Source organism: Procambarus clarkii, chromosome 18, assembly GCF_040958095.1.
Source record: "Procambarus clarkii isolate CNS0578487 chromosome 18, FALCON_Pclarkii_2.0, whole genome shotgun sequence".
NCBI classification, from domain to species: Eukaryota; Metazoa; Arthropoda; class Malacostraca; order Decapoda; family Cambaridae; genus Procambarus; species Procambarus clarkii.
Window position 1 is genome coordinate 4,584,701 of NC_091167.1, and position 25,946 is coordinate 4,610,646.

The 25,946-nt window shown below is 46.6% G+C and overlaps 2 protein-coding genes across 2 annotated transcripts; both read right to left on the minus strand.

Moving 5' to 3' along the window:
- Nucleotides 1-2,562: 2,562 nt before the first annotated feature.
- On the minus strand, nucleotides 2,563-6,423 carry LOC138365902 (proteoglycan 4-like). The gene is made up of 2 exons (XM_069326615.1): nucleotides 4,159-6,423; nucleotides 2,563-4,053 (listed from the first exon to the last, which is right to left on the minus strand). The coding sequence occupies exons 1-2, from the start codon at nucleotides 6,421-6,423 to the stop codon at nucleotides 2,563-2,565; spliced, it is 3,756 nt and encodes a 1,251-aa protein (XP_069182716.1).
- Nucleotides 6,424-6,545: 122 nt separating this feature from the next.
- Nucleotides 6,546-7,355, minus strand: LOC138365903 (uncharacterized). The gene has a single exon (XM_069326616.1). The coding sequence runs from the start codon at nucleotides 7,353-7,355 to the stop codon at nucleotides 6,546-6,548; it is 810 nt and encodes a 269-aa protein (XP_069182717.1).
- Nucleotides 7,356-25,946: the final 18,591 nt, after the last annotated feature.

Here is a 25,946-nt window from a genome sequence, read left to right on the forward strand (position 1 = left end):
ATAGGTGAGTACATATATATGTACAATTCATCCCCTATCACCCAAACATCTGTCCAATCCATCCTCTCTCAATTATATATCTGTACAATCTATCCTTTCTCATCTATATATATATATATATATATATATATATATATATATATATATATATATATATATATATATATATATATATATCTGTACAATCCATCCCCACTCACCCTATATATCTACACAATCCATCCCTCTCTCACCCATATATCTGTACAATCCATCCCCCTCTCACCCATACATCGGTGCAATCCATCCCCTCTCACCCATATATCTGTATAATACATCCCCTCTCACCCATATATCTGTACAGTCCATCCTCCTCTCACCCATATATCTGTATAGTCTATTCCTCTCTCACCCATACTATCTGTACAATGCACTCCTTTTCACCAATGTATCTATACAATGCATTTCATCTCTCAAATATTTGTATAACTATCCCCCTCTCTCCCATATGTGATCAAACCATGCCCTTTCACTCAAATGTCTATACAATCTAAGTACTCTCACCCATATCCCCTCTCATCCATATATCTGTATAATCATCTTCCTCTCTCTCCCTTATATCTATATAATTCTTTCTCTCTCGTCTATATACCTTTAAAATATATCCCCTCTCATCTATATATCTTTAAAATCTGTCCCCTTTCACCTATATATCTGAACAATTAATTCCCTCTCAATCATATATAGAAACACTCCACCCCTTTCTGTTACACATATATAGAGAGAATTTATTACTCAGACACTACAACACAAGAATAAAGTAGCCCCGAGAAGGCCAAATTACTCGTTAGTACCGGGTTCTCACCCAACCGCTTTCAGTATATATCCAGCGTACTTCCAAACTTGTATCAACTTAATTTATTTTAAGTCTGATATGTTTCAGTTTTGGCTAGATTTTTTAAGCCATTTAAAATATCCGATGTAGTTACCTTTCAACACATTTGTTTATTAATGTAATGGCAATCTTAGACCTAGAGTTTAACTAATGTAAATTTAGATAAAGTCCGTGGGAGAGATTGACACAAGAATACGAAAAGACTAACACAAGAATTGGGAGAGACTGACACAATATTCTGGAGCGACTGGCCCAAGAATCAGGAAAGACAGACACAAGATTCGGGAGTAACTGACACAAGATTTGGGAGTAACTGACACAAGAATCTAGAGAGACTGACATGAGAATCTGGAGACTGACACATAAATGGAAAAGAAGATTACATAAGCAGTCATAATACAATCAGGGGTGTTTTGTATACTGTGTAAAATGACCAATGTATATTTTCTTAGTATATAATAAAAATAATAATAATAAAGATAGTACTGACATGGGTAATATTTACTTTAGGATAACAAAGGTTCAACAGTGTTAAAGTAATCAAGACGCATCTAACAATGTATTACTAAATGTTTTCCTGTTATCTTTAGTTCAATTCATCAGTCAATAGTTGGAAATAACTAATGAAAAACATTTTATTTTTTAAATCTTTACTAATTGTAATATTAATACCGAATATATTTAAAGTTATACAAAAATATATAAATTTTATTGGCGAGCTGGTTGTGCAAGGATGGAAGGTGATGGATGCTGATGTCGTCTTGATCTGAGGTCGTCTACCTCTGAGCTCGTCAGCCTTTCAGGAGGTTAACCTTTAAGGTCGTCTGCTTCTAGGGTCGTCCGCCTCTGAAGTCGTCTGCCTCTGAAATCATCTGCCTCTAAAGTTGTCTGCCTCTGAGATCGTCTGCCTCTGTGGAAGTCAGTCTTTGAGGTCGTTACCTCTGAGGTCGTCCGCCTTTAAGGTCGTCTTCCTCTGAGGTCGTCTGCCTCTGAGATCGTCTACCTGGCATTTGCCTCTGAGATCGTATGCCAATGAGGTTGTCTGCTTCTGAGGTCGTCTCCTGCAGGACGGACATCGCCGGGGCAGAGGTTGGCAGCGGCAACAAGGAGAGACAAATATAATTGTTCACGACTACTTATTCTGAAGAACATAAATTTATGTTCCGCGAGCCACCGACATCTTGCACCACCACAACACATTCACACAAAAAATTGAATTTTAGCATAAAGTTTATTTAGTAGAAAACTGTTATATTTAACAGTTTTGACATGTACAAAAGGTCGGGTGCTGACACCGTCAGGAGTAGCGGAGATCCTGGGACTCGGAGCCTCACTTGAGTCACCACAACACACCAGAGAACACATTGGGGGTGGTATAAAGCAACTGAAGTGTGAGGGCCACGGCCGGACGTTACATTAATAGTAACCCCATAATTTCTTAAATATGAAATTAATATTTATATTAATTTTCTTAAATGAATTTCAGGGAAGAAATTAACACTACAGCGGTGAGTCTACAAATCACTACAACTGTCAGTTATTTCAGCATTTTTGCCAAACCTAATATTTATAAGACAATGAAGACGTCTTCACTAATGAAACAAGGAAGCATGATAGCTGAAGATTGCTTTGTGTCTGAACTTTCTGAATTGTGGACACTGCTTTTATGATAACCAAAAAGATCGAGATTAATCACTGTCATCACTGCAGTATTGATCAAGATTTTCGGAGTTAAGCAAGAGATGGGACACGAACCATGGTTCAATACGACCACCTCTCATTATCTCAGCTTCCATGATCGAGCCTTCATGTTCTTCAGCTAGTGTTGTGGGTGTTATGGGTGTTGTAGATGCGTGGTGGGTGTTGTGCGTGTTATTGGTGTTATAGGTGTTGTGTGAGTTGTGGGTGGATGACGCTTCTCTATAGTGGACAGGTGGCACTGCTCTAGAGTGGACGGGTGACACTTCCCTATTCTTGGCAGGAGACACTGTCCAATAGTGGACGGGTGGCACTTCTGTATTTTGGACTGGAGACACTGTCCTAGCGTTGACGGATAGCACATCTGTATGCTTAGAAGGAGACACTGTCTCTGAGTGGACGGGCGACACTTCTGTATTTTGAGCTCGAGGCTCTACCATACAGTGGACGGGAGGCAATTCTCTCTTTTGAGTAAGTGGCACTGTCGTAGAGTGGACGGGTGGCACTTCTGCATCGTGGACGGCTGGTACTCGCATAGACTGAACATAAGACACTTCTGGATACTGGACAGCTGATACTGGCCTATACTGGACGTGTGGAACATTTGTATAGTGGACAGGAGGCACTGCCGTACGGTTGACAGACGCCTCTTGTGAATGGCGGACAGGAGTCGCCGGTGAACAGTGGACGGGAACCATTGTTGAGTGATTGACGGAAGCCTTCGGTGCACAACGTGAGTATGGCTTTAATCTTCGGGGTGGGTTAGGCACTGTCTTATTGTGTTCATGAGGGACTCTCATGTGGAGCTCTTGAGTTACTGTCATTTGGGGCTCTTGAGACACCGTCATTTGGGGCTCTTGTGGCACTGTTATGTGGAGCTCTTGTGGCACTGTCATGTGGGGCTCTTGATCCACTGTCATGTGGAGCTCTTGTGGCACTCCCATGTGAAGCTCTTGAGGCATTGTCATTTGGGGTTCTTGAGGCACTCTCTTGTGGGGCTCTTGAGGCACCGTCATTTGGGGCTCTTGAGGCACTCTCCTTTGAGGCTCCTGAGGCACTGTCCTGTGGGGCTCTTGAGGCACTGTCATGAGGGGCTCTTGAGGCACTGACATGTGGTGATCCTGAGGCGCTGACATGTGGTGTTCTTGAGGCACTGTCATGTGGTGATCCTGAGGCACTGTCATGTGGTGATCCTGAGGCACTGTCATGTGGTGATCCTGAGGCACTGTCATGTGGTGATCCTGAGGCACTGTCATGTGGTGATCCTGAGGCACTGTCATGTGGTGATCCTGAGGCGCTGACATGTGGTGATCCTGAGGCGCTGACATGTGGTGATCCTGAGGCACTGACATGTGGTGATCCTGAGGCACTGTCATGTGGTGATCCTGAGGCACTGACATGTGGTGTTCTTGAGGCACTGTCATGTGGTGATCCTGACGCACTGTCATGTGGTGATCCTGAGGCACTGTCATGTGGTGATCCTGAGGCACTGTCATGTGGTGATCATGACGCACTGTCATGTGGTGATCCTGAGGCACTGTCATGTGGTGATCCTGAGGCACTGTCATGTGGTGATCCTGAGGCACTGTCATGTGGTGATCCTGAGGCACTGTCATGTGGTGATCCTGAGGCACTGTCATGTGGTGATCCTGAGGCACTGTTATGCGAGGCTCTCGTGACACTGTCATTTGGGGCTCTTGTGGCAATGTCATGTGGGGCTCTTGAGTCGCTGTCATGTAGGGCTCTTGAGTCACTGTCATATGGGGATCCTGAGGCACTGTTATGTGGGGCTTTTGAGGCACTGTCATGTGACGCATTTGAGGCACTGTCATGTGTGGCTTGTGATGCACTGTCATGCGGGGCTTTTGAGGCACTGTCATGTGAGGCTTTTGAGACACTATCATGTGAGGTATTTGAGACACTGTCATGTGGGGCTTTTGAGGCACTGTCATGTGGGGCTTTTGAGGCACTGTCATGTGGGGCTTTTGAGGCACTGTCATGTGGGGCTTTTGAGGCACTGTCAGTAGGTGATCCTGAGACACGATCAAGTGCGGATTTTTAGGCACTGTCATGTAAGGCTCTTGAGGCACTGTCATTTGGAAATTTTGGGGCACTGTCATGTGGGACTTTTGAGAACCTGTCACGTGGGGCTCTGTTGGCACTGTCATGTGGGGCTCGTGAGGTATTGCTATATGGCATTCTTGAGGCACTGTCATATTGCGTTCTTGAGGCACTCTAATATTGCGTTCCTGAGGCACTGGCATATTGCGTTCTTGAGGCACTCTAATATTGCGTTCCTGAGGCACTGTCATATTGCGTTCTTGAGGCACTCTAATATTGCGTTCCTGAGGCACTGGCATATTGCGTTCTTGAGGCACTCTAATATTGCGTTCTTGAGGCACTCTAATATTGCGTTCTTGAGGCACTGTCATATTGCGTTCTTGAGGCACTCTAATATTGCATTCTTGAGGCACTGTCATATTGCGTTCCTGAGGCACTGTCATCTTGCGTTCTTGAGGCACTCTAATATTGCGTTCCTGAGGCACTGTCATATTGCGTTCTTGTGGCACTCTAATATTGCGTTCTTGAGGCACTGTCATATTGCGTTCTTGAGGCACTCTAATATTGCGTTCCTGAGGTACTGTCATATTGCGTTCTTGAGGCACTCTAATATTGCGTTCTTGAGGCACTGTCATATTGCGTTCTTGAGGCACTCTAATATTGCGTTCTTGAGGCACTGTTATATGATGTACTTTTGGCACTGTCATAACGCTGGCGGGAAGCTCTGGCTTATGTTGGGCATGATAAACTGAGGAATATTTAGCTTGTGGGACAGGTGTATAGCAGACCTGAGGCACTACAGTGTACTGGACCGGAGGCCCTGTTGAATGATGGATGGCAGGCACCGGTGTGTGCTGGAAGGGAGGCACCGGTGTATGCTGGAAGGGAGGCACCGGTGTATGCTGGAAGGGAGGCACCGGTGTATGCTGGAAGGGAGGCACCGGTGCATGCTGGAAGGGAGGCACCGGTGTATGCTGGAAGGGAGTCACTGGTGTATGCTGGAAGGGAGTCACCGGTGTATGCTGGAAGGGAGGTACTGGCGTGTGCTGGATGGGAGGGACCGGTGTATGCGCTGCAGTATAGTGGACGGATGAAGATGGTGTATAGTGTGTGGGGGTCACTGAGGTATGGTAGGCGTGGGGCACTTGTGCATAGTCGGTGTTGATCATCGCTGTATACTGGGGGGAAGTCAGTGTTTTATAATGTATAGGTAGTAATGGCGTAATATAGTTTGTGGGTGCTTGTGTTTGATTGGTGAGAGCCACTGTTGTATAGTGAGTGGGAGGTCCCGGTGTATGGGAAGAAGGAGATAATATTAACGTGTTGTACTTGGGCCTTTTGGGTTGGGTAGAGGGGACAGGAGGCTTAGGTAATATTTGTCTGAGATGATTGTGGATGGCTGGGGGAGGTTGACGAGGGACGGCAGGCCAACTTGTTAACGGCCCCAGTGTGGACACTTGTGACGGTCTAGTAGTAGGCGGAGCCGGTGTAGACAGGTGAGACGGTCCAGTAGTAGGCGGAGCCGGTGTAGACAGGTGAGACGGTCCAGTAGTAGGCGGAGCCGGTGTAGACAGGTGAGACGGTCCAGTAGTAGGCGGAGCCGGTGTAGACAGGTGAGACGGGCCAGTGGTAGGCGGAGCCGGTGTAGACAGGTGAGACGGGCCAGTGGTAGGCGGCGGCGGTGATGTGAACACTTGAGACAGGCTGGGAGGTACATTCAACTCCTTGCTTGGTCTGAAAGTATCGTTACGAAGAATGTAAAGAACTTGTACCTGGTCACGATTCAACATATTCACGGAGAAATATATTCAACATAAGCAGTCAAGATCTATGGAAAGCTGATAACAATACAGTTAACAGTTACATTCTAGAAACTTAAATACATCATTAAGAAATACTTTTGGTAATTGACTTACTTGCTGAACGCTGGATGTCGAGCAGGAAGAGGAGGTGCCTGCTGCTGTTGACTTGTTGAGCCAGCAGGAAGAGGTGCCTGCTGCTGTTGACATGTGGAGGCAGCAGAAAGTGGTGCCTGCTGCTGTTGACTTGTGGAGGCAGCAGGAAGAGGTGCCTGCTGCTGTTGACTTGTGGAGGCAGCAGGAAGTGGTGCCTGCTGCTGTTGACTTGTGGAGGCAGCAGGAAGAGGTGCCTGCTGCTGTTGACTTGTGGAGGCTGCAGGAGGAGGTGCCTGCTGCTGTTGACTTGTGGAGGCAGCAGGAGGAGGTGCCTGCTGCTGTTGACTTGTGGGGGCTGCAGGAAAAGGTGCCTGCTGCTGTTGACTTGTGGAGGCAGCAGGAAGAGGTGCCTGCAGCTTTTGACTTGTGGAGGCAGCAGGAAGAGGTGCCTGCTGCTGTTGACTTGTGGAGGCAGTAGGAAGAGATGCCTGCTGCTGTTGACTTGTGGAAGTAGCAGGAGGAGGGGCCTGCTGCAGTTGACTTGTGGAGGCAGCAGGAAGAGGTGCCTGCTGTTGTTGACTTGTGGAGGCAGCAGAAGGAAGTGCCTGCTGCTGTTGACTTGTGGAGGCAGCAGGAAGAGGTGCCTGCTGCTGTTGACTTGTGGAGGCTGCAGCATGTGGAAAAGCCAGACGAAAACGTCGTCGGAATCCTTGGTTGAAGGTTTCTGGAGCAGCTATGATGAGACGACTGCGGTGAAGCAGGTCTCCAACTCGCTTCCTCACACGAGATAAAGGCACGTCTCTTATGCAGGAGGGCGACCGTTTCATGAGCTCATTCACTGCCTCATGTGTAGACACACAACCTGTAAATATCGTTCTTGTATAAACCCATATTCTGTACTATTAATTCCCGTGGTCGTTCACACACAGCATTAAAGAATTCCTACAAGAACAAACGGGACCACACTCCTTACTCAGCACACACTCTTTACTTACAGGTGTCTAAACAGTCTAATTAACTCGTCACTCAGAAGGTCTAAGTGTAAACATTCCAAGAGTTCTGTCAGTATATTCCTGTTGTCATGTAAAGTGACTTCGTGAACCCTTCTTAACAAGGTATACTTCGTTCAGGATTATTATTACCTCATGAAATTATAATTGTATTTGGTTAAGTTTTAAGATGTTACTCACTAAATGTTAAAATGTTATTAATCATAACTCTTGTTAAGATTAGTAAGTAAGTAGTGTGTTAGTTTAGGTCATTACTCTGGTAAAACAAGAGTAACAACCACACTCCAACCAACGAATTATAACTTTGTCTTATACAATACACATTAGTTTTTAATAAACTTCATCAAAGAGTATGCTGGTAAATGAGTTCTGTAGTCATTGCTAATTGTTAATTTATTCCTAATAGTTTACCTCTACTACTACTATGCCAAAGACAGGTGAGTAGAGAGGTGACTTCGCTCTTTGTAAGGTTGGCGTTCGATCCCCCAATGGTTCAAGTGGTTGGGCATCGTTTCTTCCCTCCATTCTCATGTCCAAGCTTGTTTTCCTTGTATCTTTCCCAAGTACATAAAAGTAACACGAGTTTGTGCTCTCTCCTCATAATTAACTTGCCTATCTATAGTAAGTTCAGAAAAAAATAATTCAAAAGAATAATTTGCACTTACCCAAAGCAGATGCAGCAATGATGTCGACCAAGTGCTTCGTCAACTGAGACTTGTACCCTCTGCATTGGTTGTTGTTGCCGCCTCCTGTTTACCATTAATATATTAGACAACATCCTTTGTTAATTTTTTTTAACTAAAACAGCATAATTTATTTATAACAAATAAAATCATATTAACGTGATGATCAAGAGAAGACAGGAGCCACGAGGAGGATTCCCACTGCTTTAATCACGTCGTGGTGTTGTGGTCCAATGCGTTGCCTGGGAGTAAAAGGATTCTAATCCTTCTCTTGGATCCTACTTATTTTCTCACAAAAATAATTGTAAATTGAATTGCAAATTTTCCAAAATTAAATAATAACTTCTGAAATATAAATACAGATTGTTGATTTGTTAACAAAACTTAAAATTTCAGACACCCAGACCATGCTGTCATTAGTGAAACAAAAATAATTAGTGAATTATTATATCAACTTTACACACACACACATTTATATATATATATACATATATATATATATATATATATATATATATATATATATATATATATATATATATATATATATATATATATATATATATATATATATATATATATAATATATATATATATATATATATATATATATATATATATATATATATATATAATATATATAATATATATATATATATATATATATATATATATATATATATATATATATATATATATATATATATATATATATATATATATATATATATATATATGTCGTACCTAGTAGCCAGAATGCACTTCTTGGCCTACTATGCAAGGCCCGATTTGCCTAATAAGCCAAGTTTTCCTGAATTAATATATTTTCTCTAATTTTTTTCTTATGAAATGATAAAGCCAACCATTTCATTATGTATGAGGTCAATTTTTTTTTATTGGAGTTAAAACACTTTCGCGCTAACCGGACTCACCGGTGAGTCCTGTTTCGTCTAACGCTACCGCATAGTGGACATAAAGTTATGTCCTCTTTTAAAATATTTGTATAAAATTCAATTTTTATCCGATTTACTTTGGGTTTGTTTCAAACTGCGCGCCATGAGGCTCTCTTTCTCACCACTAGGCTGCATGGTACAATAAGTTCATGAAAGGTGTGGATCACTTCGATCAAATGGTATTATGTCCCAAACGGGTTGCAGGTGGGTGACTTTAGCCGTTTATACTGGTAATGCTTCCCCCATATCATGTATTATATGCATATGTCTGTTTAGGGAATTTTATTCCGATCAATGTACAACCAAAAATAACTGTGTGCAACAAGTATAAACTTGACAAACATTACAAAAGTAAAAACATTTCGTGTGTGTTTGACGCTCACTGATATGTTCCAGCGTTGTTTTATATTTGGCGCTATTCTATCTTACGCTTTGTTGATATTTTTTACCTATGGGCTCATAGAACATTCTATTGAGAACACATTGACACAAAAATGAATGACGTACATAGAAAATTAATGTCATGAGAGTGAAATAAGTATAAACTTTCAAAGCGCCGTGCGTCGTCCCGTCACCGATACCGGGTAACAATTTCACCACTTCCCACACTCTTGCGGGCGGGCCGCATCATTATTCTACGCTTATATTCATATCACCGTGTTGGGAATTTCATTGCGAGTCCATTGATACCAAAATTAACGCTGTAGAACAAGTGTGGAGGTCATAACAATCCCAAGAGTAAAAACATTTTGTTGCTGTTGGGCGCTCACGGCGAGTCTTCTTCGTAGTTATTTATTTGGTGCTGGTATCGCTATACGTTTCGTGACTTTTTTTTTACTGATGTTCTTCTAGAGAATTTTATTGCGAACACGTTGGTACCAAAATGAAATACGTAGCTCGAGAACTAAGGTCATGAGAGTAAATAGAGTATACACATTTTTGTTTTTATGCTTACGCGGGAAAATGCCGTGGCTGACGGACCTTCGCGGAGAGCGCGAAAGTGTAATTATTAACGTAGATATATGACCAAACCTAACCAACCCTACCTAACCTAACCTAACCTATCTTTATAGGTTAGGTTAGGTTAGGTAGAAGAAAAAGTTAGGTTAGGTTAGGTAGGTTAGGTAGTCGAAAAAACATTAATTCATGAAAACTTGGTTTATTAGGCAAATCAGGCCTTGCATAGTAGGCTGAGAAGTGCTTTCTGGCTACTAGGTACTCAGACCCTTAAAAGAGATGGTAATTTCGGAGTATTTAAATACACCAAAGATCACCACATATATATATATATATATATATATATATATATATATATATATATATATATATATATATATATATATATATATATATATATATATATACAACTTTAGAACACTTTCCCACCAGGAGACTCGAACCCTAGCCAGCACAGAAGCCTTCCAGCAACTGGCATAACAGGTACGCCTTAACCCGCTCCACCACCTGCTCAGACCCTTAAAAGAGATGGTAATTTCGGAGTATTTAAATACACCAAAGATCACCACCTCCCAAGAGCACTAGAGCAAGTGAGGGGTCATTTAGACGTTAATTTCATCAAGTCCCTGTTAATATGGGAAGACACAGTGTCTATGCTTAAGGCACAACTCTCCTAAACACGAGAGTGAAGTATACAACTTTAGAACACTTTCCCACCAGGAAACTCGAACCCTAGCCAGCACAGAAGCCTTCCAGCAACTGGCATAACAGGTACGCCTTAACCCGCTCCACCACCTGCTCAGACCCTTAAAAGAGATGGTAATTTCGGAGTATTTAAATACACCAAAGATCACCACCTCCCAAGAGCACTAGAGCAAGTGAGGGGTCATTTAGACGTTAATTTCATCAAGTCCCTGTTAATATGGGAAGACACAGTGTCTATGCTTAAGGCACAACTCTCCTAAACACGAGAGTGAAGTATACAACTTTAGAACACTTTCCCACCAGGAGACTCGAACCCTAGCCAGCACAGAAGCCTTCCAGCAACTGGCATAACAGGTACGCCTTAACCCGCTCCACCACCTGCTCAGACCCTTAAAAGAGATGGTAATTTCGGAGTATTTAAATACACCAAAGATCACCACCTCCCAAGAGCACTAGAGCAAGTGAGGGGTCATTTAGACGTTAATTTCATCAAGTCCCTGTTAATATGGGAAGACACAGTGTCTATGCTTAAGGCATATGCATATATATATATACATATAAATACACATATGGTTCCAAGGGTTGTTATAGCCGGGGGGAAGGGTTGTAGAGATAAGCTCCCACAGCCTGTAAAGTGCCCTTGATGGCTTGTGTCTCAAATAGCCTCTGACAACCAAGTCCAGCTCCTGGCCTGCACGTGTGGCTTAGCCTCTAGGCCTGGCGGAACTGCTTCTACCAACAGGAGAACGGGCGAAGGCACATCTCTGGCGCCTTAAAACCAGTTGCTTTGTGCAGATGGGACTCGTTAGCCTGGAAAGGCAGCTCATCGAGGGGAAGGAAAACCCCGAATTCAACCCTCTGCTGTCTTGTGGCTTAACCCACTCATGGGAAAGACTTCGGGAGTCAACCCTGAGGAAAAATTCGGAGTCGGAGTCCCTAAGGCAGTTTGCAGCTGTTTACAGCTACATTCTGGCAACTCCTGCGACGACACTGGTGCCAAGGGTATCGGCACTTGCCCTTCCCTTGGATCACATCGGTGGCGTTTAGAGGGTGGATCTTCTGCATGGGCAACAGCTGATCCTCCATAATTACTGCCCAGGCCTGTGCCCTGGAGAGGATACTCCAGGGTTGCCTTGGCGATGGCTCAACACGGGAAGTGACAGTTACCGGTGATAAGCCTGCCACTCAATTGGCGTAGAGTAGGGCGCCAGGGGTTGCTTCCGTCGGTGGGAGAAATCATCCGATTTCATAGGACAGCTACCGCCCGCCTCAAGCTGGGCAGTCCCCAGCCAAGAAGGTTCTGTCCCGCCACAGTCCTCCTGCTCCACTGGGTGTGTGGGGCTTAGGCCACAATCCAATAAGCGGATCGTCAACCCATGCACCAGGCAAAAGAAAACAAACACAGAGCCACCCAGTTCTCAAACTGGGCACATGGAATGTAAGGACCATGACACAGGGTCTCTCGGAAAATCTACTGGAAGTGAACGACGCCCGCAAGACAGCTGTGATCAACAATGAACTGCGCAGGCTCCAGATGGACATAGTCGCCCTGCAGGAAACACGTCTGCCCGCAACCGGCAGCATACGGGAGAAGGACTTTACCTTCTTCTGGCAGGGCAAACCACCAGAAGAGGTAAGGGAGCATGGCGTTGGCTTTGCCATCAGGAACACGTTGTTAGGGTCCATAGTACCGCCTATGGAGGGGTCTGCAAGGATCATCAAATTTCAGCTTCATACAGCAGTAGGAATGGTCAGCCTCATCAATGCCTATGCACCAACACTGACTTTCTCTACCGAAGCGAAGGACAAGTTTAATGATGACCTCGGCCTAGCTCTCAGAGATATAGCTCAACAAGAGCCAGTCTTCCTCCTGGGAGATTTTAATGCAAGAGTTGGATCACAGCTCTTGGCCTTCCTGCCTGGGCCAGTTTGGATTTGGGGAGATGAATAAGAGTGGGCAGCGCCTCCTGGAGTTCTGCTGCCGTCATGATCTCTGCATCACCAATTCCTTCTTCGACACCAAGCCCCAGCATAAGATTTCCTGGAGACATCCCAAGTCTAAGCATTGGCACCAACTCGACCTGGTGCTTAAGGGGCGTAACAATCTGAGAAATGTCAAACTGACCCGCAGCTTCCAGAGCGCAGATTGCGACACCGACCACTCTCTCGTCGTTTGCAGAGTAAAGTTCCAGCCCCGGAAAATCCACAGAGCAAAGAAGGAGGGAAGACCACGCACTAACGTAAACAAGACCCGTGACCTTCACAAGGTGGAGGAATTCACTGCGGCGCTTGTAAATGCCCTTCCTGTACCACCCTGCGATAGCGCAAGTGAGAGGTGGTTACACCTCAGGGGCACTATTTTCAACACTGCCATGTCCACCTTCGGTAAGAGGCAGAACAAGTCAGTAGATTGGTTCGAGGCCAGTGCAGAGGAACTGTTACCCCTCGTAGAGGAAAAGAGACGAGCTCTCTCATCCTACAAGAACCTGCCCTCAGAAAGGAACCTTCAGGCCCTCCGTACTGCCCGCAGTAGAGTTCAACAAACTGCGAGGCGTTGTGCTAATGATTACTGGCTTCGACTCTGTTCCAGCATCCAGACTGTGGCCACTGTCGGCAACATAAGAGGCATGTACGAAGAGATCAAACAGGCAACAGGCCCTACACAAAACCGGACGGCTCCTCTAAAGTCAGCCACTGGAGAGATCATTAAAGACCGTGATCAACAGATGAATCGCTGGGTGGAACATTACTCCGAACTCCACTCCAGAGAGAACTTGGTCAGCGTAGAGGCTTTGGGTGCAATTGAATGCCTGCCCATCATGGAAGAACTTGATCTTGAACCAACTGTGGAAGAAGTTGAGAAAGCAGTGGATTCACTTTCCTCAGGGAAGGCCCCAGGAGACGACAGGATTCCGCCTAAAGTTCACAAGTACGCTCGTGGAACACTTAAATCTGAGCTTCATGAACTTCTGTACCAGTGCTGGAGGGAGGGCTCGTTGCCACTAGACATGAGAGATGCAAATATCATCACTCTCTACAAAAATAAAGGTGACAGAAGCGATGTAAACAACTATCGCGGCATATCCCTCCTCAGCGTCGTTGGCAAACTCTTCGCTAGGGTCGTTTTGGTCAGGCTTCAGATTCTTGCCGAAAGAGTGTACCCCGAGTCACAGTGTGGTTTCCGAGCAGAGAGGTCGACCACTGACATGGTGTTCTCCCTGAGACAGCTTCAAGAAAAGTGCAGGGAGCAGAGAAAAGCCTTATACATTGTCTTCATTGACCTTACAAAGGCCTTCGACCTCGTGAGTAGGGACGGACTCTTCAAGATCTTGGCCAAAATTGGCTGTCCACCCATCCTACTCAGCATGATACAATCGTTCCACAAGGACATGAAGGGGACAATCGTGTACGACGGCTCAACTTCTGAACCATTCAACATTAACAGTGGTGTTAAAAAGGGGTGCATTCTTGTTCCAACCCTGTTCGGCATCTTCTTCGCGATCCTCGTCAAGCATGCCTTTGGAACAACCACAGAAGGCATCTATCTCCGTACAAGATCTGATGGAAAGCTCAATAATCTATCCAGACTCCGAGCAAAGACAAAAGTACAGATGCGAATCCTCAAGGAGTTCCTCTTCGTCGACGACGCAGCGATCACCACACACACAGCAGAAGGCCTGCAGCAGCTACTCAACCGCTTTGACGCAGCCTGTTCTGCATTCGGCCTGACAATCAGTCTGAAGAAGACACAAGTGATGGGACAAGATGTCAATGAGCTACCCTGTATAAATATAGCAGACAATGTGCTGGAGGCAGTTCACGAGTTTGTGTACCTGGGTTCCACAATCTCAGACACCCTTTCCCTGGTCACTGAGCTCAACAGGCGTATCGGGAAGGCCGCAACAACACTGGCCAGGCTCACAAAGCGCGTTTGGGAAAATACCAAACTGACAGTACACACCAAGGCACAAGTCTACATGGCATGTGTGGTGAGAACACTTCTCTACGGCTCGGAATCCTGGACCCTGCGCTCTCGCCAGGAGAGACGGCTTAATACCTTTCACATGCGGAACCTGAAACGCATCCTTGACATCACAGGGAAAGACCACGTCACCAACAACACTGTACTCGAGAAAACAGGAGTCCCTTCAATGTTCACTCTCCTGAAACAGAGACGTATGCGATGGCTGGGACGTGTCACACGCATGGTCGACGGCCGCATACCAAAGGACCTCTTGTATGGAGAACTGGCATCAGGAAGGAGACCCACCGGAAGACCTCAGCTGTGTTTCATAGATGCCTGCAAACGGGACCTCAAGCAGATGAACATCGACATCAACACTTGGGAGGCAGCAGCTGCGGACAGATCTGCCTGGAGATGTAAAGTGTAGAAGGGACTCCAGCAATTCGAGGATAAACTGAAGAGGCAGGCGGAGGGTAATAGATTTCAGAGGTCTCGACCACTGTCAGACGCACCCGCTTCGGCGTTTATCTGCGCTCGCTGTAGTCGAGACTGTCATTCTCGGGTTGGCCTTCACAGCCACAGCAGGCGCTGCATCCAACTAGACTACAACAACTAGACACCCAGGGCACAACTTCATAACCCCACGGAATTGACGGATGCCTAGTGTTACATATACACATAAGCAATAACAATCAACCACATAACTAAATGTTGGCAAAATTCACTTCTTAATTAACATAAATATAAATAATGCTCACCTGTAGTCATGACTGAAATATCTGTAGGATATCACTTAAATATAAAACTGTTGACACTATAGTGATGACTGTTCTCACTAATGTTTGGCCGATGACTGGGAATTATCACCTCATCAGGTTAATTTATATGAAACAAATCACACGTGACCTAGTCTAGACCTCGCAATGTCATGTGTCGGCGGCCTCTTCTTATGTTCAAGTTGACACTAATGATGGCACGTCTCCTCCACTATTGCCACGCCATCACCGCTATTGTCGCATCCTTACATCTTCTGTCACGCCAACACTGGTGTCAATAGGAGGTTGACGGTAGCATCAATGGTGCCAGGAATCAATGGATGCCTGGAAAGAGAGACAGACACACCGCCGCAGCTGTTGTCACGACAAGAATGATGCCGCCATCACTGGCGTTATGAAGACTGTGACGCCGCTGAAGTCTATGAGAAAGCGAGGACACTGCCACTGTTCCAGTGAAGAAAGTAATGCCGCTATCTCCTGTGTCAATGATCGTGACGGCGCCAAAACTGGTGTCGTTAACACAGTAACCATGTCCCCGATGGTGTCTTTAAGAGTGTGACATCGTCACTATTTGTGTCATAAACAGAGATACGCCGCCACTAATAGTGTCATGAACAGTGTGACGCCGCCACCGCTGGTGTCACGAGTAGAGTAACGCTGCAATTAATTAAGTCACAAACAGAGTGACGCCGGCAGAGATAGTGTCATGAAAAGAGTGAAGCTGCCACCAATAGTGTCATGAAAAGGGTGACGCCGCAACAATAGTTTTATCAACGGAGTGACGCCGCCACCAAAAGTGTCATGAACAGAGTGACGTCGCCACCAATAGTATCATGAACAGAGTGACGCCGCCACCAATAGTGTCATGAACAGAGTGAAGCCGCCACAAATAGTGCCATGAACAGAATGACGCCGCCACCAATAGTGTCATGAACAGAGTGAAGCCGCCACCAATAGTGCCATGGACAAAGTGACGCCGCCACCAATAGTGTCATGAACAGAGTGACGCCGCAACCAATTGTGTCATGAGCAAAATGACACCGCCACCAATAGTGCCATGAATAGAGGGACGCCGCCACCAAAAGTGTCATGAGCAGAGTGACGCCGCCACCAATAGTACTATTAACAGAGTGATGCCGCCACCAATGGTGTCATGAACGGAGTGAATCCGCCGTCAATAGTGTCAATAACAGAGTGACGCCGCCACCAATAGTGCCACTCTGTTCATGACACTATTGGTGGTGGCGTCACTCTGTTCCATAACACTATTGGTAGCGACGACATTCTGTTCCATACCACTACTGGTGGCGGCGTCACTCTGTTCCATAACACTGTTGGTGGCGGTGTCACTCTGTTCATGACACTATTGGTGGCGGCGTCACTTTGTTCATGACACTATTGGTGGCGGTGTCACTCTATTGATGACACTATTGGTGGCGGCGTAACTCTGTTCATGACACTATTGGTGGCGGTGTCACTCTGTTCATGACACTATTGGTGGCGGCGCCACTTTGTTCATGACACTATTGGTTGCAGCGTCAATCTGTTCCATAACACTAATGCTGACGCCGCCACCAGTAGTGTCATGAACAGAGTGACGCCGCCACCAATAGTGTCATGAACAGAGTGACGCCGCCACCAATTGTGCTATGGAACACAGTGACGCCACCACCAATAGTGTCATGTGTCATGAATGTGTCAATAGTGTCACTCTGTTAATGACACTATTGGTGGCGGCGTCACTTTGTTCATGACACTATTGGTGGCGGCGTCACTTTGTTCATGACATTATTGATGGCAGCTACACTCTGTTCCATAACACTACTGGTGGCGGCGTCACTCTGTTCCATAACACTGTTGGTGGCGGCGTCACTCTGTTCCATAACACTATTGGTGGCGACGTCACTCTGTTCATAACACTATTGGTGGCGGCGACATTCTGTTCATGACACTACTGGTGGCGGCGTCACTCTGTTCCATAACACTATTGGTGGCGGCATCACTCTGTTCCAAAACCCTATTGGTTGCAGCGTCACTCTGTTCATGACACTATTGGTGGCGGCGTCACTTTGTTGATGACACTATTGAAGGCGGTGTCACTCTGTTAATGACACTATTAGTGGCGACGTCACTTTGTTCAAGACACTATTGATGGCGGCGTCACTTTGTTCATGACACTATTGGTGGCGGTGTCACTCTATTGATGACACTATTGATGGCGGCGTCACTTTATTCATGACACTATTGGTGGCGGTGTCACTCTATTGATGACACTATTGGTGGCGGAATCACTTTGTTCATGACGTTACTGGTTGCGGCGTCACTCTGTTCATGACACTCTTGGTGGCGGCTTCACTCTGTTCCACAACACTATATGTGGCGGCGTCACTCTGTTCATGACACTATTGGTGGCGGCTTCACTCTGTTCCTTAACACTACTGGTAGCGGCGTAACTCTGTTCCATAACAATATTTGTGGCGGCTTCACTCTGTTCATGACACTATTGGTGGTGGCGTCACTCTGTTCCATAACACTTTTGGTGGCGGCGTCACTCTGTTCATGACAATATTGGTGGCGGCGTCACTTTATTCACGACACTATTAGTGGAGGCGTAACTCTGTTCCATAACACAATTGGTGGCGGCGTCACTTTGCTCATGACACTATTGGTGGCGGTGTCACTCTGTTCATAACACTACTGGTGACGGCGTCACTTTTTTCATGACACTATTGGTGGCGGCGTCACTCTGTTCATGACACTATTGGTGGCGGCGTCACTTTTTTTATGTCACTATTGGTGGCGGCGTCACTCTGTTCCATAACACTGTTGGTAGCGGCGTCACTCTGTTCTATAACACTATTGGTGGCGGCGTCAATCTGTTCCATAACACTATTGGTGGCGGCATTACTCTGTTCATGACACTATTGGTTAGGGAATAACTCTGTTCATGACACTATTTGTGGCGGCGCCATTCTGTTCATGACACTATTGGTGGCTGCGTCACTTTGTTCATGACACTACTGGAGGCGGCGTCACTTTGTTCATGACACTATTGATGGAGGTGTCACTCTATTGATGACACTATTGGTGGCGGCGTCACTTTGCTCATGACACTATCGGTGGCGGTGTCACTCTGTTCATAACACTACTGGTGACGGCGTCACTTTTTTCATGACACTATTGGTGGCGGCGTCACTCTGTTCATTCATGCACTATTGGTGGTGTCGTTACTCTGTTCCATAAAGCTATTGGTGTCGGCGTTACACTGTTCATGACACTTTTGGTGGCGGCGTCACTCTGTTCATGACACTTTTCGTAGTGGCGTCACTCTGTTCCATAACACTATTGGTGGCAGTGTCACTCTGTTCAATAACACTGTTGGTGGCGGCAACATTCTTTTCATGACACTACTGGTGGCAGCGTCAATCTGTTCCATAACACTATTGATGACGCCGTCACCAGTAGTGTCATGAACAGAGTAACGCCGCTACCAATAGTGTCATGAACAGAGTGACGCCGCCACCAATAGTGTCATGAACAGAGTGACGCCGCCACCAATTGTGTCATGTGTCATGAATGTGTCAATAGTGTCACTGTTCATGACACTATTGGTGGCGGCGTCACTTTGTTCATGACTACTGGTGGCGGCGTCACTCTGTTCCATAACACTATTGGTGGCAGCTACACTCTGTTCCATAACACTACTGGTGGCGGCGTCACTCTGTTCCATAACACTATTGGTGGCAGCTACACTCTGTTCAATAACACTACTGGTGGCGGCGTCACTCTGTTCCATAACACTGTTGGTGGCGGCGTCCCTCTGTTCATGACACTATTGGTGGCGGCGTCACTCTGTTCCATAACACTGTTGGTGGCGGTGTCACTCTGTTCATAACACTATTGGTGGTTGCGTCACTCTGTTCCATAACCCTATTGGTTGCGACGTCACTCTGTTCATGACACTATTGGGCGCGGCGTCACTCTGTTCTTGACACTATTGGTGGCGGAATCACTCTGTTCCATAACACTATTGGTGGCGGCGTCACTCTGTTCCATAACACTGTTGGTGGCGGCGTCACTCTGTTCTATAACACTATAGGTGGCGGCGTCAATCTGTTCATGACACTATTGGTGGTGGCGTCACTCTGTTTCATAACACTATTGGTGGCGGCGTCACTCTGTTCCATAACACTATTGGTAACGGCGTCACTCTGTTCCATAACGCTGTTGGTGGCGGCGTCACTCTGTTCATGACACTATTGGTGGCGGTGTCACTCTGTTCATGACACTATTGGTGGCGGTGTCACTCTGTTCATGACACTATTGGTGGCGGCGTCACTTTGTTCAGGACACTATTGGTGGCGGTGTCACTCTGTTCATGGCACTATTGGTGGCGGCGTCACTTTGTTCATGACACTATTGGTGGCGGTGTCACTCTATTGATGACACAATTGGTGGCGGCGTCACTTTGTTCATGACACTATTGGTGGCGGTGTCACTCTGTTCATGACATTATTGGTGGCGGCGTCACTCTGTTCATGACGCTATTGGTGGCGGCGTCACTCTGTTTCATAACACTATAGGCGGCGGCGTCACTCTATTCCATAACTTTATTGGTGGCGGCGTCACTCTGTTCATGACACTATTGGTGGCGGTGTCACTCTGTTCATGACACTATTGGTTGTGGGGTCACTGTTCCATAACACTATTGGTGGCGGCGACATTCTGTTCATGACACTACTGGTGGCGGCGTCACTCTGTTCCATAACACTATTGGTGGCAGCTACACTCTGTTCAATAACACTACTGGTGGCGGCGTCACTCTGTTCCATAACACTGTTGGTGGCGGCGTCACTCTGTTCATGACACTATTGGTGGCGGTGTCACTCTGTTCGTAACACTATTGGTGGTTGCGTCACTCGGTTCCATAACCCTATTGGTTGCGGCGTCACTCTGTTCATGACACTATTGGTGGCGGCGTCACTCTGTTCTTGACACTATTGGTGGCGGAATCACTCTGTTCCATAACACTATTGGTGGCGGCGTCACTCTGTTCCATAACCCGGTTGGTGGCGGCGTCACTCTGTTCTATAACACTATAGGTGGCTGCGTCAATCTGTTCATGACACTATTGGTGGTGGCGTCACTCTGTTTTATAACACTATTGGTGGCGGCGTCACTCTGTTCCATAACACTATTGGTAACGGCGTCACACTGTTCCATAACACTGTTGGTGGCGGCGTCACTCTGTTCATGACACTATTGGTGGCGGTGTCACTCTGTTCATGACACTACTGGTGGCGGTGTCACTCTGTTCATGACACTATTGGTGGCGGCGTCACTTTGTTCATGACACTATTGGTGGCGGCGTCACTTTGTTCATGACACTATTGGTGGCGGTGTAACTCTGTTCCATAACACTTTTGTTGACGCCACCACCAATAGTGTCATGAACAGATTGACGCCGCCACCTATAGTGTTATAGAACAGAGTGACGCCGCCACCAACAGTGTTATGGAAAAGAGTGACGCCGCCACCAATAGTGTTATGGAACAGAGTGATTCCGCCACCAATAGTGCCAAGAACAGAGTGACGTCGCCACCAATAGTGTCATGAACAGAGTGACGCCGCCACCAATAGTGTCATGAACAAAGTGACGCCGCCACCAATAGTGTCATGAACAGAGTGACGCCGCCACCAATTGTGTCATGTGTCATGAATGTGTCAATAGTGTCACTGTTCATGACACTATTGGTGGCGGCGTCACTTTGTTCATGACACTATTGGGGGTGGGGTCACTGTTCCATAACACTATTGGTGGCGGCGACATTTTGTTCATGACACTACTGGTGGCGGCGACACTCTGTTCCATAACACTATTGGTGGCAGCTACACTCTGTTCCATAACACTACTGGTGGCGGCGTCACTCTGTTCCATAACACTGTTGGTGGCGGTGTCACTCTGTTCATAACACTATTGGTGGTTGCGTCACTGTTCCATAACCCTATTGGTTGCGGCGTCACTCTGTTCATGACACTATTGGTGGCGACGTCACTCTGTTCTTGGCACTATTGGTGGCGGAATCACTCTGTTCCATAACACTATTGGTGGCGGCGTCACTCTGTTCCATAACACTGTTGGTGGCGGCGTCACTCTGTTCTATAACACTATAGGTGGCGGCGTCAATCTGTTCATGACACTATTGGTGGTGGCGTCACTCTGTTTCATAACACTATTAATGGCGGCGTCACTCTGTTCCATAACACTATTGGTAACGGCGTCACTCTGTTCCATGACACTGTTGGTGGCGGCGTCACTCTGTTCATGACACTATTGGTGGCGGTGTCACTCTGTTCATGACACTATTGGTGGCGGCGTCACTTTGTTCAGGACACTATTGGTGGCGGTGTCACTCTATTCATGACACTATTTGTGGCGGCGTCACTTTTTTCATGACACTATTGGTGGCGGCGTCACTTTGTTCATAACACTATTGGTGGCGGTGTCACTCTATTGATGACACTATTGGTGGCGGCGTCACTCTGTTCATGACACTATTGGTGGCGGCGTCACTCTGTTCCATAACACTATAGGCGGCGGCGTCACTCTATTCCATAACTTTATTGGTGGCTGCGTCACTCTGTTCATGACACTATTGGTAGCGGTGTCACTCTGTTTATGACACTATTGGTGGCGGCGTCACTCTGTTCATGACACTATTGGTGGCGGCGTCACTCTGTTCCATAACAGTATAGACGGCGGCGTCACCCTGTTCCATAACACTATTGGTGGCGGCTTCACTCTGTTCAATAACACTACTGGTGGCGCCGTCACTCTGTTCCATAACACTATTAATGGTGGCGTCATTCTGTTCATGACACTATTGGTGGCGGCTTCACTCTGTTCCTTAACACTACTGGTAGCGGCGTCACTCTGTTCCATAACACTATTGGTGGCGGCGTCACTCTGTTCCATAACACTATTAGTGGCGGCGTCACTCTGTTCATGACAATATTGGTGGCGGCGTCACTCTGTTCCATAACACTATTGGTGGCGGCGTCACTCTGTTCATGACAATATTGGTGGCGGCGTTACTCTGTTCACGATACTATTAGTTGCGGCGTAACTCTGTTCCATAACACTATTGGTGGCGGCGTCACTCTGTTCCATAACACTGTTGGTGGCGGCGTCACTCTGTTCTATAACACTATTGGTGGCGGCGTCAATCTGTTCATGACACTATTGGTGGTGGCGTCAATCTGTTTTATAACACTATTGGTGGCGGCATCACTCTGTTCATGACACTATTCGTTAGGGAATAACTCTGTTCATGACACTATTGGTGGCGGCGTCACTCTGTTCATGACAATATTGGTGGCGGCGTCACTTTATTCACGACACTATTAGTGGAGGCGTAACTCTGTTCCATAACACAATTGGTGGCGGCGTCACTTTGCTCATGACACTATTGGTGGCGGTGTCACTCTGTTCATAACACTACTGGTGACGGCGTCACTTTTTTCATGACACTATTGGTGGCGGCGTCACTCTGTTCATGACACTATTGGTGGCGGCGTCACTTTTTTTATGTCACTATTGGTGGCGGCGTCACTCTGTTCCATAACACTGTTGGTAGCGGCGTCACTCTGTTCTATAACACTATTGGTGGCGGCGTCAATCTGTTCCATAACACTATTGGTGGCGGCATTACTCTGTTCATGACACTATTGGTTAGGGAATAACTCTGTTCATGACACTATTTGTGGCGGCGCCATTCTGTTCATGACACTATTGGTGGCTGCGTCACTTTGTTCATGACACTACTGGAGGCGGCGTCACTTTGTTCATGACACTATTGATGGAGGTGTCACTCTATTGATGACACTATTGGTGGCGGCGTCACTTTGCTCATGACACTATCGGTGGCGGTGTCACTCTGTTCATAACACTACTGGTGACGGCGTCACTTTTTTCATGACACTATTGGTGGCGGCGTCACTCTGTTCATTCATGCACTATTGGTGGTGTCGTTACTCTGTTCCATAAAGCTATTGGTGTCGGCGTTACACTGTTCATGACACTTTTGGTGGCGGCGTCACTCTGTTCATGACACTTTTCGTAGTGGCGTCACTCTGTTCCATAACACTATTGGTGGCAGTGTCACTCTGTTCAATAACACTGTTGGTGGCGGCAACATTCTTTTCATGACACTACTGGTGGCAGCGTCAATCTGTTCCATAACACTATTGATGACGCCGTCACCAGTAGTGTCATGAACAGAGTAACGCCGCTACCAATAGTGTCATGAACAGAGTGACGCCGCCACCAATAGTGTCATGAACAGAGTGACGCCGCCACCAATTGTGTCATGTGTCATGAATGTGTCAATAGTGTCACTGTTCATGACACTATTGGTGGCGGCGTCACTTTGTTCATGACTACTGGTGGCGGCGTCACTCTGTTCCATAACACTATTGGTGGCAGCTACACTCTGTTCCATAACACTACTGGTGGCGGCGTCACTCTGTTCCATAACACTATTGGTGGCAGCTACACTCTGTTCAATAACACTACTGGTGGCGGCGTCACTCTGTTCCATAACACTGTTGGTGGCGGCGTCCCTCTGTTCATGACACTATTGGTGGCGGCGTCACTCTGTTCCATAACACTGTTGGTGGCGGTGTCACTCTGTTCATAACACTATTGGTGGTTGCGTCACTCTGTTCCATAACCCTATTGGTTGCGACGTCACTCTGTTCATGACACTATTGGGCGCGGCGTCACTCTGTTCTTGACACTATTGGTGGCGGAATCACTCTGTTCCATAACACTATTGGTGGCGGCGTCACTCTGTTCCATAACACTGTTGGTGGCGGCGTCACTCTGTTCTATAACACTATAGGTGGCGGCGTCAATCTGTTCATGACACTATTGGTGGTGGCGTCACTCTGTTTCATAACACTATTGGTGGCGGCGTCACTCTGTTCCATAACACTATTGGTAACGGCGTCACTCTGTTCCATAACGCTGTTGGTGGCGGCGTCACTCTGTTCATGACACTATTGGTGGCGGTGTCACTCTGTTCATGACACTATTGGTGGCGGTGTCACTCTGTTCATGACACTATTGGTGGCGGCGTCACTTTGTTCAGGACACTATTGGTGGCGGTGTCACTCTGTTCATGGCACTATTGGTGGCGGCGTCACTTTGTTCATGACACTATTGGTGGCGGTGTCACTCTATTGATGACACAATTGGTGGCGGCGTCACTTTGTTCATGACACTATTGGTGGCGGTGTCACTCTGTTCATGACATTATTGGTGGCGGCGTCACTCTGTTCATGACGCTATTGGTGGCGGCGTCACTCTGTTTCATAACACTATAGGCGGCGGCGTCACTCTATTCCATAACTTTATTGGTGGCGGCGTCACTCTGTTCATGACACTATTGGTGGCGGTGTCACTCTGTTCATGACACTATTGGTTGTGGGGTCACTGTTCCATAACACTATTGGTGGCGGCGACATTCTGTTCATGACACTACTGGTGGCGGCGTCACTCTGTTCCATAACACTATTGGTGGCAGCTACACTCTGTTCAATAACACTACTGGTGGCGGCGTCACTCTGTTCCATAACACTGTTGGTGGCGGCGTCACTCTGTTCATGACACTATTGGTGGCGGTGTCACTCTGTTCGTAACACTATTGGTGGTTGCGTCACTCGGTTCCATAACCCTATTGGTTGCGGCGTCACTCTGTTCATGACACTATTGGTGGCGGCGTCACTCTGTTCTTGACACTATTGGTGGCGGAATCACTCTGTTCCATAACACTATTGGTGGCGGCGTCACTCTGTTCCATAACCCGGTTGGTGGCGGCGTCACTCTGTTCTATAACACTATAGGTGGCTGCGTCAATCTGTTCATGACACTATTGGTGGTGGCGTCACTCTGTTTTATAACACTATTGGTGGCGGCGTCACTCTGTTCCATAACACTATTGGTAACGGCGTCACACTGTTCCATAACACTGTTGGTGGCGGCGTCACTCTGTTCATGACACTATTGGTGGCGGTGTCACTCTGTTCATGACACTACTGGTGGCGGTGTCACTCTGTTCATGACACTATTGGTGGCGGCGTCACTTTGTTCATGACACTATTGGTGGCGGCGTCACTTTGTTCATGACACTATTGGTGGCGGTGTAACTCTGTTCCATAACACTTTTGTTGACGCCACCACCAATAGTGTCATGAACAGATTGACGCCGCCACCTATAGTGTTATAGAACAGAGTGACGCCGCCACCAACAGTGTTATGGAAAAGAGTGACGCCGCCACCAATAGTGTTATGGAACAGAGTGATTCCG